Source organism: Salvelinus sp. IW2-2015, linkage group LG4p (assembly GCF_002910315.2).
Source record: "Salvelinus sp. IW2-2015 linkage group LG4p, ASM291031v2, whole genome shotgun sequence".
NCBI lineage: Eukaryota > Metazoa > Chordata > Actinopteri > Salmoniformes > Salmonidae > Salvelinus > Salvelinus sp. IW2-2015.
This window is the reverse complement of record NC_036841.1, coordinates 1,253,713-1,270,045: the sequence shown is the minus strand read 5'-3', so window position 1 is coordinate 1,270,045 and position 16,333 is coordinate 1,253,713. Positions and strand designations below refer to the sequence as shown.

The window sequence follows — 16,333 nt, the reverse complement described above, 5'->3', positions numbered from 1 at the left end:
GGTTGCAGTGACACATCCATAACCTGAGCAGAAACCAGATTGCATAACCGAGAGAACACTATAGACATCAAGAAAGCCAGTCAGTTGATTATTGACAAGTTTTTCAACACTTTTGATAAACAGGGCAAAATAGAAATAGGCCTATAACAGTTACCTGTATGTAAATAAGGTATTTCTGTTTTTTATTTTTATTACATTTGCAAACATTTCTAAAAACCTGTTTTTGCTTTGTCATTATGGGGTATTGGTTGTAGATTGATGAGGATTTCTTTTTAAATACATTTTAGAAAAAGTCAAAGGGTCTGAATACTTTCCACATGCACTATATATATATTTTTAGGAATAAGCAAAGGCTGTGATGTCTTGTCAAACAGATGGAAAACAGGTCTTAGAAAACATCTTGTCACGTTCTGACCATAGTTCTTTTGTATTTTCTTTGTTTTAGTGCGGTCAGGGCGTGAGTTGGGTGGGTTATCTATGTTTTGTGTTTCTGTGTTGGTTTTCTCATTTGGCCTGATATGGTTCTCAATCAGAGGCAGGTGTTAGTCATTGTCTCTGATTGGGAACCATATTTAGGTAGCCTGTTTTCTGTTGGGTTTTGTGGGTGGTTATTTTCAGTCTTTGTGTGTCTGCACCAGACAGAACTGTTTCGGTTGTTTCTTTGTTGTTTTGTTATTCAGTGTTCAGTTTTGATTATTATTAAATATCATGAACACTTACCACGCTGCACCTCGGTCCTCACCTTCTTCCACCGACGACAGCCGTTACACGTCTACCAGAAAAATTCTTTAAAAGGTATTAGAAATACATCAAAACACAATGTTGGAGTAAAGACCCATGCCCAAAATGTTTTTTTTATAAGATTTTATAAACAATACAAAACATACACATAGAAATGACCACAATCATACAAACATCAACTACATCACACCTGCTCACACCCCCATATCCAGTGCCGGCATCACTTAAACTGCACCATTTTGTATCTCTCCGTAGCCCACGCACTTTCAATATTTAAATAATAAATACTTTGATTTTCCCATTGTTTTTATTGATTAATTTCTACGTTTTTAGTATACGTTTTTTCAAGATGAGTGATGAGAAGAGAATCGTCCAACCCATTGGGTTAGCTCCACCCACAACTTCCTGACTTTATAGCGTTCCCAGAAAGCATGGATTGTTGAGTCTTTATTCGTTTTACACTTAAAACATGACTCTGCCGTTGTGCTGTAGAATTTGTGAATTTTGTCTCTTGTATAATCAATTGTATATATTATCTTATATTGCATTAAGCGTACATTTTCTTTAACTGTAATTTTGTTAGTTATGCTCAGTTTTTGTAGGTTTTGGTTTCCAATAGTTTATATTTTTTCTAACAGATTATCAGTTGGATATGCTCTCTACAAAGTTTTGTCTTCCCTATCATATGAATATCCTTTTCTGACTCAAATAAGATTCCCTGAAGAATCGTCTGATGTCCAAAATATTTCAAATAAAAATGTTGTGATATATAACTGTTAAGTTGCATGTATTTGAAACTATCTACATTGGTCTGACCAAAATTACTTTATAATTCTGTCATGGAAATAAGTTTTGTTTATATTAATGTTTACCAATACTGATACCTCTTACGTTTGGGTCAAGCGGTTCAATTGCCAGTGCAAACTGGGGGGGGGGGGGGGACATCCCTGTGTATTGCCCCTTTCTAAAGTAATTTCATCAGATAATGTATTATTTGTGTATATTTTTGCTTTAGGACATCCCCCCCCCCCAAAATGTAAATGTATTATTTCAGCTGAAAAGTTGAAAGCTTCCAAAGTTTTGGAAGAAAAGTCCATTCAAGACAGTCGAAAGCCTTTTCAGCTTGTTTTTTTGCATATTGTATTAAACTGAAACGTTCTTTTCAGTGGTATGTATTCATGGCTGCCAAGGGAAGCCAGGCTTCTTCTGAAAAATTACCAAGAAAATAAACCAAAAACAAATTAATTTTCCTTCAGTTCGCAAGAAGCTGAATGTATCTCACAGGAGAAAGCATCCAATCGAGCAAAACAGCACCCTTCTGTCTCTGTATGTATAGGGCATCTACATATCTGATGCTCTCTGGTCAAAAAGAGGATGACATTGTTGCCGCCCATAGCATTGAATACAAGGGAAGCCAGCGAGTATTTGGCCTCCCTTGATAAAAAAGTATCAAATAATAGCCAATCAGTGTTGAGCTAAACCGAGTGAGCTGTGAATGGTCCGGGCGCACCAAAAAAAAAAGTGTCAAGGGAAGCCAGTTTGGATTTCGCTTCACTCCAATCATATCACATCAAGAGCAATACGTAATTGACAGACACAACTTGAATTGTTGCATCTCATTGTGTTGTTGTCCTCCAGTGGCTAGCTAGCTAGGTAGCTAAAATTGGCCCTTTCCTAAATTATCCATGGATGGAGATAGGGATTTGGACTTGTGGTTTTACTTAATTCTCCATACTGGCCAATAATTATAACAGCGATTTTGATCCAACCATAAATTCATACATTGTGCACATGACCTGAGAGGATGGACATTCAATATGTAGCTAGATGTAGAAGGCTAATGTTTCCAATGAAAGAAAGTTAGGATAGCAAGCAAGCATTTTAGCCAGGTAGCCTAGGACAACAAAAAATAAAAGTGTGTACTGTATGACAGAGTGATAGACCGTTTCGTCAACATGAGAGGAGGATGGCATCGGAGTTTCTCTACAAGTAGGGTGAGTCAACATGTTTTTTCTACTTGCACGCGCACACACAGAAAAGACACATACACAGAAATCAGAACCATGGACAGCCACATCATATTTAGCTTACTTTGATTGAACTAAATCGTTTTTGGTATCTTTTAATTGTCACTGTTTTAGACTAAGCAGAGGTGATTTGATGATGTTGAAATGTTGAAGTTGAAATGGTGCTGGAATAGTTGAGGCAGCTCCTGTTTTCTTTGTGACTTGTGATAACTCTCCATGGTTCTAAATAAATAGTTGTTTAGTAGTCCCAAAATGTCAAAAACATTAACTTGCTTGACCACGCTGTAGGTCATGTAACTATTTGTTACATGCAATATGTTTTGTGGACATCACCAGACAGAGGTTGCTCTCCGGTTTTGTGAWAAAACAAAGGTGTGGTTGAATTTATTTTGCCACTGTGTCTTCTTATTGTCTTGGCCTTGGGCCTATATATCACGGTGTTAAGGCATACGAACTAACAGGTTATAGAGCAAACAACACAATTATCACAACATGTAGGTTGTAATATGTTCTTTTTCTGGCTTGTCTTTTTCTGGCTTGTCTAGTGATTTTACCCACACACCGCTACTGGTTCTTGTATTTGTTTGTAAGTGTCTATTTTAATAAACCCTGTTTGATTGAAATGTATCAAGTCTGGTAAGACTTTTGCCATTCTATTGTTTATAAGCTTTCTTATTATTTTATTGTTACGATTTATTAAAGTATGGGTCTATAATCAGATGAAGACTAAGAGTCTAAGCCTCTACTAAGCTAACACATAGAATTGTTTTAAGACGGTCATAGCATGGATCATTTAGCTATTTTATAACCCATGTAGGTATCACAAAAAAATATTTAGAAATGATTTGATGGAATATTGAATTTGCTTGGCCTTACTTCTATTAGCCCAGGGGTCTGTAACCATTTTTTTGCTTGGAGTGCCAATTTATCCTACCATTTCTAACGATCTGCTTGTCAGTTATGATTTTCATATGTGCATTACAACTAATTGTGTCTGTTGAATATTCCATAGCTCGCTAAACAGTCTATTAGCACCACGGGCTTGATCTTGGAATACAGGTTCAGATTCGGGCCTAACAACACACGTGCCAATATATCCTCCAAACACCGGCTTCTCAGGCATTATCACTTAACTAACCACGGGGTGGCCAATCTTATCTTCAATCAGCTTTGTGAATCCTTTATGTTTCCCCACCATAGCGGGGGCACCGTCAGTTGTGATAGCGAATAGGTTTTTAATATCGACACCTCTCTCCTCAAAACGATCTGTGAAGGTTTTTGCTACATCTTCTCCTTCAGTAATACCATGCATGGGTTATAGACAAAGCAGCTCCTCACGTACCTGCTCTGAGTCACAGTATCTTCCAACAACTGCCAGACGTGGAAAGTCATTCACATCCACACTCATCAAGAGCCACACTTAACACAGGTGAATCTTTTAACGCTAGTTTGCTGCTCCTGTACATTTTCAACCATCTCGTTAATGCGCCTTTCAACAGTTCTGGCAGACACAGGCATGTCTTTTATCTTTGAGATGATTGTCTTTGTTAGGCCATCCATCAAATAAAGCCTGCGAACTACTGAGGGTAGCCTACTTGATATATTCCCCATTAGTAAGTGGTTTTCCATGTTTAGCAATGCACTGTGCAACTTTGTAGCTCCCCTCTGTAGCTTGATTTTTGACTGCATGTAGATTTCTAAACACACTGCTTTGCTTTTCATACCTGGACACGGCCCTCTTGATTCCTTCAACCTTGTCTGCCTCATCCTTGAAGTTTTTCTCATGTCTCATTTCAAAATAATGCGGTACACGTCATGTTTTTTTGGGGGGGTAGCTTGCCAAGCCTTGGCGTGCCACGGCAAATACAGTGTGCCAAGCCAAGGCTGGCAAACGTGCCTTAGGTTGCCGACCCCTGTATTATCCCACAGAAACACATTGAATAACACATTCATACATGGCAAAACAGATAGTCCAAAAATAAATCAAAAGGAGGTATGGATTGAGGTGTCTGAAATGCATCTAAGAGATATAGGAAAGTTTTAGGAAAAAGTATCAGGAACTTCAGGTGAGTCTCATGTAGCTCAAATTGGTTCAGACTTTTTCGTGAGAAGACAGATTTTTGGGATGTATCCTGGTCTGAGAAACACATCTGTAGCACAGAGGCGCAACATCGCAAGACTTCCAGGACCTCTTGCGAAATTGACCAAGCAGACCAGGCCGAGGTGTGGTTTTCATCAAAAAACAACCTAATATTGTCATGCCCTGTTCTGTTTCACCTGTCCTTGTGCTTGTCTCCACCCCTCCAGGTGTCACCCATCTTCCCCACTTATCCTCTGGGTATTAATACCTGTGTTTTCTGTCTGTCTGTGCCAGTTTGTCTTGTTTGTCAAGCTTACCAGCGTTTGTCCCGTCAGCGCCTGTCTTTTCCCAGCCTTTCTTTTTCTCGTCCTCCTGGTTTTTGACCCTTGTCTGTCCTGACCCTGTTCCCGCCCAACTGACCACTCTGCCTGTCCCTGAGCCTGCCTGCCGTCCTGTACCTTCGCTCCACCTCTGGATTACTGAACTCTGCCTGTCCCTGACCCTGAGCCTGCCTGCTGTCCTTTACCATTGCTCCACCTCTGCATTATCGACCCCTGCCTGCCTTAACCTGTCGTATGCCTGACCCTGTTGTTACAATAACATTGTTACTTCACACAGTCTGCACTTGGGTCTTACCTTGATACCTGATAGTACGAACTGGCCCTGACTGACCCAGCAGACTTGGACCAGCTCCGCAATGCCAACTCCTCCCAAGGAGCCACCATTGGTAGGCACGAGGAGTTGCTTCGCGGTCTGATGGAAGGGTTCCAGGCCGTGGCCAAGTGTCACGACTTAGCCTTGGACGCATTGCGGGAGCAATTCCGTGGGTTGCCTACTAGGCAGCCTACCACGACGGTAACCTCCCAGCCCTCCCTCCCTGCCTCAATCTAGAGGTATTTGTGGTATTCGTGGCGGAGGTGAGGAAGGTTTTCGAGACTCCGGTGTCCGGGAGAGAGGCTACCCGGAAGTTACTCCAGCTTAGGCAGGACACGCTCAGTGTGGCAGACTATGCGGTGGAGTGCCAGTGTGGCTCCCAGCACAAACTTCTAATTTTTCAAATTACATTTTTTTCAAACGCAATATATTGATCACTGATTTAATAAAACTGCATACAAACATGGTCTCTTTTTTATTTTTTTATTGAGTAAGGCAGCTCCAAAATGCAGGTGTTTCAGCCTAGCTCAGTGCTTTCTGTGGTGGTGGGGCAAGCCAGCAAAAAATACAGAGTGTTGCTCTGTGATTGGATCAGTGTTCTGTCACTCATGGGTATACTAGGTCTAAGGGTAGAGCTAGAAAATTCTAGCCCCTAGGGTGCGGCCATAGAGTTACATTAGAAGTGCCCATCCAAGAAGGCTCAAGGTCATTGGCCGCAGATAAAATTATGCCGAATCACGTTATATGTACAGTAGCTTTGATTGGACTGATCATGTCAACATCATACTTTCAAAATCTTAGCTAGCAGTCATCATGAATCGAATCAAAACAACAATCTACTGGCAAATCCTTTTCAATCCTTGTCACATGAAGAGAAATTAGGAAAATAAATTACAGGTAAAACGTATCGGTGCTCATCGGCCATTTGACAAACATTACACAAGTTGGAAATCGCAAATTCAACAATGAGTGGTTTGGAAGGAATCAGTTGCTAACTGCAAGCATTGCAAAACAATCATTAGCCTGCTATTCAATGGAGTGGCTGTGTGGTCCCAAGTCTAAGATTAAGGGTCTCTTTTCCAAGTTTAAAATGACAAACATTCAACATTGGCCATGCCATCAATGAAGCATGATTTGTGCCGCGCTCAAAACAACTGTTAACTCGGAACTGCGAAAACTTGACTTCAGTGAGTTCAAAACAACTGGGGAATCGGAAATAAACGAGCTACTGGGAAAATACGTTTTGAACTTTCATCCAACTCAAAATTGTAAATCCGGCCTCTTTCTAGAGCTACGACCTGAAGATCAATGACATCATGATTCGACCTTGTTTTTTTCTGAGTTCCCAGTTTCTTTGAACGCACCATAAATCCAGAGAATGACAGACTTTGCCCACGAAGGTCCACCGCGCCACCTTCCTGTTCAAGTAAGCACAGCACAAGGTGAGTCCAAAAATGTCCTGTATGCTGCTGCATAAATTATGTAATATGCCAGGGAGATATGTATACTGTAGCTAAGAAAGTAATAGTAAGTGTATGTTGTGTTAGCTGTTAGTAGCCCATGAGCCTCACCCTAATAATTTGGTCTATTTCCCCCTCTTAATTCCGTCCACTGTTCTGACTTGGTGGTGCCTATAACCTGTTTTAGAGAAATGTAAACATTGAATATTGTAAGAGCTTTCATTGTCTGCTTACATGCCCCCTTTATTTATCCTACGGTTCTGACTTGGTGTACAGGGAGAACACTGTAAGAACTGACAACTAATGAAACATGCTCCATTAAATGCTGTTTTTGACACATTATTGCTCGTATTATTGGGAAACTAGTAATAAACTAATTTGAGTAAGGGATTTAGCATAAAAATCACCTTGATACGGTATTAGGCCTAAAGAAAAAACAGAAAATAACAACGTCAGCCATCAGCTATGTTTTTTCTCAAGGCAGTAAATGAGGCTGAATGAACTGTTTCGCTGCCAGACAAGGCTCCGCTGATAGCCAGGTGTAGCAATGGTAAGATGTTGGGACTACTGTTGGGATAGCTTTATGTGGGCACCGTTTGTCACCGTTATAGTGCAATTCGTGTATTGTTTAGTGTTGTGTTGTGGCTTTGCTGGCATGCATCCCACTTTATTTATTTTATTTGCCCCACAAAGATTTACATGCTAAAATCACCACAGGGATGGAGGATGATGAAAGTAAACAGAAGTTACAAATAAAGGTAGACCTATCAATTAGATTTAAAGTGTTTTTACTGTTTATGAATTAATAAGTCATTACAACTCAAAGTTCTGTTACAAATCTGTAACAAATCTCTTACGGAATTTCTGCAACTGGTCTTAAAACTAGATCATGGGAAAGTCTGAAGTGATTACCTTTCCTGTCCTAAATTTATAAAATGATTTCACCAATTAGTATGTGCAAATGTGGCAGTGAATATGACAGAACACTAAAGTAACTATAGCTTATGACGCTTCATTATACTGTACATAGAGCTAATTTTCTTATGCAAATTGAACCAATTAATAAATGCCCAGGAGTTGGTTGACCTTTTTATCAATCAGACTTTTATATAATAAAATAATGCCGTTTTCAGGAAAAATCAGCTACTTTTGGGGGAAACAGTGGTGGGAATTGTGGGAGATTATTTATATCCGTTCAGTCTTTGAGCTAATCTAACATGTATGACAACTGTCAAGCAGAAGGGTAACCTAAGGAAGGTAATTAAATACAGCTGAATGTTGTTGTACTGCAGTTGGTCAACTGTAATTTATTTAATTCTTTATTAAATGTTTTATTAAATTATATTTCATGAATCTATTAGTCAAGAGATGAGATGCTACAGGTCTCTCTCTCTCTCTCACACACACACACACACACACACACACACACACACACACACACACACACACACACACACACACACACACACACTATCATATGCACCTCCATCCTACTTACTTGGCTTAAGCATGAGAAAATGCACATTTCATTTCAATAAGCCAATAAGGGTTATCTTAAAGGTCTTATTCAATTATTTTTTTCTTTCACAACAGAAGTAACTTGTTTTCATGGTAAAACTGTTTGTCTAGATAAAAAGATTACCACCTCAAATAATTATGTTAATTTGATTGATGTCAACAAAAACAACAAAAATTGGTTAATTTAAAATGCATTGCATTTCTAATCAGAAGTTGATTGGAGGGGTGTGTGAGATTCATTTTCTACTAGAATGTTTTCAACCAATTATTTTTGCTCCTATCCAAATTAACATGGCACTTACTGTGCTGCATAGATAACATTGATAGAGATGATCTGATAAGTAAAAAATGTACAATAATGTTTAGCCATAGACACAAGGAATTTATGAATCGAAAAACAAAATCTCAACCAATTCTTTTTGTCTTCATTGCAGGTCCTTATCTCTCCAGAGAACACACTGACACTGTGGTCACCTTCTACCACCCACCCACCCACGCACGCACACACGCACACGCACACGCGCACGCGCACACGCAACACATCACACAACCACACACACACACACACACACACACACACACACACACACACACACACACACACACACACACACACACACACACACACCACACACACAACACACACACACACACCACAGTGAGACTGAGGCTGGTCATTACTACAGAGGACCCACATGAAGAGTGCCAGTCATCTGATCCAGTCCCATCCATTATTCATCTTGCTGGGGGAAAGACGGTCGGTCGGCTCCTCAGAGAGACCCAGGAACCTCATCTATCCTCATGAGCGCAGAAAAGACACACACCAGTGGAGGGAGCCTGTAAAGCTGCAAAAGAGAGAAGCAGGTACAACAGAAGTTTGGAAGTGTGTGTGAGTTTTGGTAGTGCAATAACAACTAAATAGTTCTGTCCAAAACTTGCCTTTTGTTGTCAAATATTTTCTCTAGGACTCTGCAATGTTATATATGAAAGATCATTTAAAATCATGTTGGATTCTCATCAGAAGTAGGCAACAGACTCTGACATACATTAAACCCTATGGTTTGTTCTAGGGCATATAACAAAGCCCCTTGTTTATGTCCAAATACACCAAGCTCACAAAACGGTTTCAAAACAGCTCTACAAGAAATATTCTAATAAATCCAATAATGTAAATGCAGGGTTATTACAGAATAAATGTGTGCTATACAGTTCTTGACAGCTGCCCATCATCTTATTCTCCTAGCAAACAAAGTAGCGTCAGGAAAATACCTTGTGTACATATCTGAGTGACAGGCAGGGCTGTCAAGCTGCCAGGGGTAATGACATCATAAATGAATTCGATGGGAGGGAATTCAATCTGTAGCGATAGAAACGGCTCAGACATTAGAGTGAAGTTCTAAAATGSTATCTGCTCATCCCCTGAAATGAGGATTGACACATACTCTCAGAGAATAGATTGTGCAATTAGCTGTCCTGGCTTCTTTTTGACACCATAAAAAGATAAGTGAGATTCAACATTATCATGCAGACTCCTTCATGCACACTTCCTTGTGACACTATTTCAGCCAGGTTAGACTCTGGAGAGTAAGTCTATTTGTTGAAGATACGACTGATAGGTTGTGTAGTTATTGGAGAGAGAGAGAGCGAGAGAGAGAGAGAGAGAGAGATTGAAAGGCACTGTGTGTAGAACAATCTGGTGAACTGTATTGTTCCTTGCCTAGCTATAAGTAAATCCATTGCTTGAGATGAACGTTCTAGATACACATGTGCTCCGTGCTCAAAACACATAAATGACATATTTTGTACTGAACAAGGTTCCTGTTGATGCTATTAGTCCCTGAGCCTGTAGGACCTGTGCTGTGTGGGGTGACTGACACACACACACACACATGTAAAAAAACAACAACACACAGACAGACACACACACTCACACACACACACGCATTGACAAAGTTTAACACCGAATCACATATAATGTAGCCTATAGGGATACTGCCTATACGTCGTAATTCGTGACAAACTGCTCAGCTCAGGGAATAACGTAGGGGGCGCTCTGTGAGTGACAATGGTTAAATGTCAAACTGCGTAGGTACTTGACAAAACAAACTGTAAGTACATGATGTTTTCTGAATCGTGATCTATGATCGTGATAGACATTCTGACTAACGAAACACGCTCCATTAAACGCTGTTATTGACACATTATTGCTCGTATTATAGGGAAACAGTAATAAACTAATTTGAATAAGGGGTTTAGCATAAAAAGCACCTTGACACAGTATTAGGCCTAATCAAAAAACAGAAAATAACAACGTAATACTTATTTTTATAGCCGATTAAGTGTTAATTGGACTGGGGATAATTATCAACATTGATAATTAATGCACATAGCCTACACAGTTTATAAACATGTTATAATATTTATTTTTTCCTAAATTTGACATTTGTCTCAAATCACAAATACTGAACTATGGGTGGAATTATGCAAAACATAAGGTAAGTGACTCTAAAAATCACGGAGTCTCATTTGATAGAAGATTCCCTATTTGCGCCCTCCCTCCGCTCGCATCCTATGGCCGTCTCTAGGTGATTTAGCGCCGCCAGTCTCGAGCAGGTGTCCAACATGGCGATCACGGGAAACGGATCTCTCACTATTTCTCTCTCTGTTTTCGTGATTTCAGCGGCGTTTCTTCTAAAAGGTAGGATTACTTACTCGTGATTAGGCGCATCAAAAATGGTATGACCTCATGGAGTGAAAGAACATAGGCTATCTACAACTTGAGATGGTTGGTGCGGGATGCGCGTGAGCTTCTCCTAAATCTCAGCATCGGCACTTTGCTTCTTTTGATCTTACTTCAATGTGCAACCTTTTCTGTAACCCGTGTCCCTATATACAAAACAACATATATGCCATTGTTTTTGGGGGACCTATGGATAGCCTGTCCGTCCTTTTTATAATCAGAAAGTAGCATGTTATGTTGCACTTCAAAAGTGGTGAAAATTAGTAAATGAGATAATCAACAAATAGCCTACAATTTTCATTCAAAGAAAATAACATAGGCTACAGGTTAACGTTATTCTACCACTGTAACTTCTATGTGCCACATAATTGCCAGTGGAAGAGTTTCCTCGGTGTAACATGAACAGAGTGGTCAGTGTAAATGTATTGCAAATGCTCACAGTTGCTCATATTTATGTTCAATAACTCGAATGCCTATTCGACTACTCTAAATGGATGTCCGGAAAACACGCAATGCAGCGACAGTAGGCTACACTCACGTCAGTGTGTCCCCTCCACGGCTGAGGTGAACAGGTTTCGGCGCATAGGCTCCTACCGACAACATACTGTACCTCCTTACTATTATCCTATTATACATATTGACAGTTAGAGCTTGTCTACGTATTATTTCCCGCGAATGGGATACTGACGGACCCAGAAATCTCTTGAATTACTGGATTACAAGGAATTTAAATCCTGCCCGATTGTTCCTGCTATTTGTAGGCTATATAGACTGAGGTGCGCTGATACGGTGCACGTACTAATCTACACGGTAAATGATGTCCAGAACCAATGTACCAATCTCTACCCAGCAGCAGTCAGTCCGCCCGTATAATTTCATATAGTAAACCTCAGACACTGTAGCCAAAAATATGTTCATAATCTTTTAATTTACCCTACTGTTGTAGTGTGGACAGTAGCCTAAAATGTAATGATGACCATAACATTCTTTACAGGTCTCTTATGTTGCTCAGATGTAGCCTTTCATTTTCGCAACTCAAAATCAACAGGTCTCTGTGTGTATTTTTACGTGTGTGTTTGTGTGTGCGCGTGCATGCGTGTGTGTGTGTGTGTTTGTTGGATGGATGGATGTTTGGGGGTGGTCTAATCAGGATTCCACATTTTGTTGCTCAGAAGCCTATCCAAACTAAAGCAACATGGCTAAAGAAACACAGTGCCTTCAGAAAGTATTCCCACTTGTTCCACATTTTCTACAAACAATATCCCATAATGACAAAGCAAAAACATGTTTTCAGAAATATTTGCCAAATTTAGTGAAAATGAAATACAGAAATATCTAATTTACATAAGTATTCACACCCCTCTGTCAATACTTTGTAGAAGCACCTGTGGCAGCGATTACAGCAGTGAGTCTTTCTGAGTAAGTCCCTAGGAGCTTTCCACACCTGGATTGTGCAATATTTCCACATTATTATTTTCAAAAATGTTCAAGCTCTGGCAAATTGGTTGTTGATCATTGCTAGAGAGCCATTTTCAGGTCTTGCCATACATTTTCAAGTAGATTTAAGTCAACACTGTAACTTGGCCACTCAGGAACATACACTGTCTTCTTGGTAAGCAGCTCCAGTGTAGAATTGGCCTTTTGTTTTAGGTTATTGTCCTGCTGAAAGGTGAATTCGTCTCCCAGTGTCTGGTAGAAAGCAGACTGAACCAAGTTTTCCTCTAGGATTTTGCCTGTGCTTAGCTCTATTCCATTTCTTTTTCATCCTGAAAAACTCCCCAGTCCTTAACGCTTACAAGCATGGATTTGCCCCAAACCTAACACTTTGTATTCAGGACAAAAAGTTAATTGTTTTGCAATTTTTTTTTGAAGTAATACTTTAGTGGCTTGCAAACAGGATGCATGTTTTTGAATATTTGCATTCTGTACAGGCTTCCTTCTTTTCACTCTGTCATTTAGGTTAGTAACTATAACGTTGTTGATCCATCCTCAGTTTTCTCCTATCACAGCTATTACACTCTGTAACTGTTTGTCACCATTGGCCTCATGGTGAAATCCCTGAGCGGTTTCCTTCCTCTCCGGCAACTGACTTAGGAAGGACACCTGTATCTTTCCATGGGAGTGCTCGGAACTTATTATGTGACTTGTTAAGCAAATTTTCACTCCTGAACTTATTTAGACTTCTCATAACAAAGGGGTTGAATCCTTATTGACTGAAGACATTTCAGCTTTTCAATTTTCATTAATTTGTAAAATTTTTGAAAAAACATAATTTCACTTTGACATGATGGTGTATTGTGTGTAGGCCAGTGACAAAATAACTACATTTAAACCATTTTAAATTCAGGCTATAACAAAAAGTCAAGGGGTGTGAATACTTTCTGAAGGCACTGTACATGTATAGGTAACATAGTAAACTACAGGCTTTCACTTGACGACTGTTGAAAGGAGTGTAGTCTGTCTGCATTGAGTAGTGGTTGAACACCATTCACTGTATTTTAGACTTTCGCTCTCTGTCACCATTAATTTAATTAACCTCTCTCTCTGTGTTAAATGCCTAAATGCATCCAAAATACACAATAGCTTCCAATACAATATCCCAAGTGGTGCAAGATTTGAAGATTATATGCTGGCCTAGCAAAGCTTTACAGTTGTAACAAAACCCACATATTGTTAGGACAACAGTTAACCAGGCTTGGTAGGATAACATTTAGACAGTGGCGATTTTAGCATGCACATTTTTGTGGGGCAAAAACATAAAAAAGTGGGATGCATGCCAGCAAAGCCACCGCACTACACAACACAACACTAAACAATACATTAATTGCACTATACCACTGCTACACCTGGCTATCAGTGGAGCCTTGTCTGGCAGCAAAACAGTTAATTCAGCCTCATTTACTGCCTTTAAAAAAACATAGCTGATATGGCTGACTTGCTGAAATGAATGTGGTTTCTACTGACAATTGAGATGTACAAACTATGGCATCAAGGGATGACAAGCGGATAAGAGGCCATCTGTAATTTCGATTAAGACATTAATGAGCGAGCTAGGATGTACATAGTCAATATAACTATATGTTCAGCACTTTTGAAATGTACAGCGACAGAATTCAGGACATGAGCCGTTCTTACAGTGTTCTCCCTGTACACCAAGTCAGAACCGTAGGATAAATAAAGGGGGAGTATGAACAAACAATGAAAGCTCCTACATTATTCAATGATTACATTTCTCAAAAACACGTTATAGGCTACATGTGCACCACCAAGTCAGAACAGTAGGGAAAATAGACCAAATTATTAGGGTGAGGCTCATGGGCTACTAACAGCTAACTACACAACATACACTTAGTATTACTTTCTTAGCTACAGTATACATATCTCCCTGGAATTTTACATAATTTATGCAGCAGCATACAGGACATTTTTGGGATCACCATGTTGTGCTGAGCTTACTTGAACATGAAGGTGGCGCGGCAGTCCTTCGTGAGCAAAGTCTGGCGTTCTCTGGATTTATGATGCGTTCAAAGCAACTGGGAACTCGGAAAAAAACAAGGTTGAATCATGATGATGTCATTGATCTTCAGGTCATAGCTCTAGAAAGACGACGGGTTTATAATTTGAGTTGGATGAAAGTTCAAAACGTATTTTCCCAGTCGTAGCTCGTTTATTCCCGATTTCCCAGTTGTCTTGAACTCACTGAAGTCATGTTTTCGCAGATTATTTGTATTTATTTTTTATTTCACCTTTATTTAACCAGGTAGGCTAGTTGAGAACAAGTTCTCATTTGCAGCTGCTACCTGGCCAAGATAAAGCAAAGCAGTTCGACACATACAACAACACAGAGTTACACATGGAATAAACAAACATACAATCAATAATACAGTAGAAAAGTATATATACAGCATGTGCAAATGAGGTAGGATAAGGGAGGTAAAGTTCCGAGTTAACAGTTGAGTTAACAGTTGTTTTGAGCGCGGCACAAATCATGCTTCATTGACGGCATGGCCAATGTTGAATGTTTATCATTTTAAACTTGGAAAAGAGACCCTTAGACTTGGGACCACACAGCCACTCCACTGAATAGCAGGCTAATGATTGCTTTGCAATGCTTGCAGTTAGCGACTGATACATTCCAAACCACTCATTGTTGAATTTGCGATTTCCAACTTGATGTGTAATGTTTATGTCTAATGGCCGATGAGCACCGCTACATTTTATCTATAATTTATTTTCATTATTTCTCTTCATATGACAAGGATTAAAAAGGATTTGCTAGTAGATTGTCGACTTGATTCATGATGATGACTACCTACTAGTTACGAATTTAAAAGTATGATGTTGACATGATCAGTCCAATCAAAGCTACTGTACATATAACGTGATTTGACGTAATTTTATCTGTAGCCAATGACCTGGAGCCTTCTTGGATGGGCACTTCTAATGTAACTCTATGGCAGCACCCAAGGGGCTAGAATTTTCTAGCTCTACCCTTAGACGTAGTATACCCATGAGTGACAGAACACTGATCCAATCACAGCGCAACGCTCCATATTTTCTGTTGGCTCGCACCACCACCACAGAAAGCACTGAGCTAGGCTGAAACACCTGCATTTTGGAGCTGCCTTACTCAAGAAAACGAAAAAGAGACCATGTTTGTATGTGGCTATATTCTCAATTATATATATATATATATATGTAACGGATGTGAAATGGCTAGCTAGTTATATATATATATTACATTGTTTACAAACTGATATGTGACACATATTAATGCCAAAATAACATGCAAAACAGGCAAGCTCCCTCCTAAAAAATGCGGGGCTCAAAATGACGGGTCGCCACTTCATTTAGATATGTTTTTATAGTGAGAGTAGAGCACCAAAGAGAAGGGCAAAGTCGGACTAGATCTTGCTTAGCTGGTCTAGGCTTGGCAGGCGTTTATTTGACCTCAAGCCTGGTTGGTTTATACCTCAAAGGAAAGACAAGTACCGATACAAAAATACAGATTTAAAATGACTGTTGAAGGATCTTGTAAATATTGTTTGGAATAATCCATCTGTTACAGAGACATTACTCAAGGTGAGAGATGGATTGGCTCATCCTCCTCTCT

At 39.6% G+C, this 16,333-nt stretch overlaps 1 protein-coding gene across 3 annotated transcripts in view; it reads left to right on the top strand.

Annotated features, from left to right (window-relative positions):
* Positions 1-11,081: 11,081 nt before the first annotated feature.
* Positions 11,082-16,333, top strand: part of LOC111958493 (cell adhesion molecule 1-like) — a 156,450-nt gene continuing 151,198 nt past the window's right edge. For all 3 annotated transcript variants that reach the window (XM_023979761.2, XM_023979767.2, XM_023979755.2), the window contains exon 1: positions 11,082-11,178. In XM_023979761.2, the coding sequence (XP_023835529.1) occupies positions 11,103-11,178 (76 nt within the window). In that variant the 5' untranslated portion in view covers positions 11,082-11,102. The remainder of the gene's footprint in view (positions 11,179-16,333) is intronic.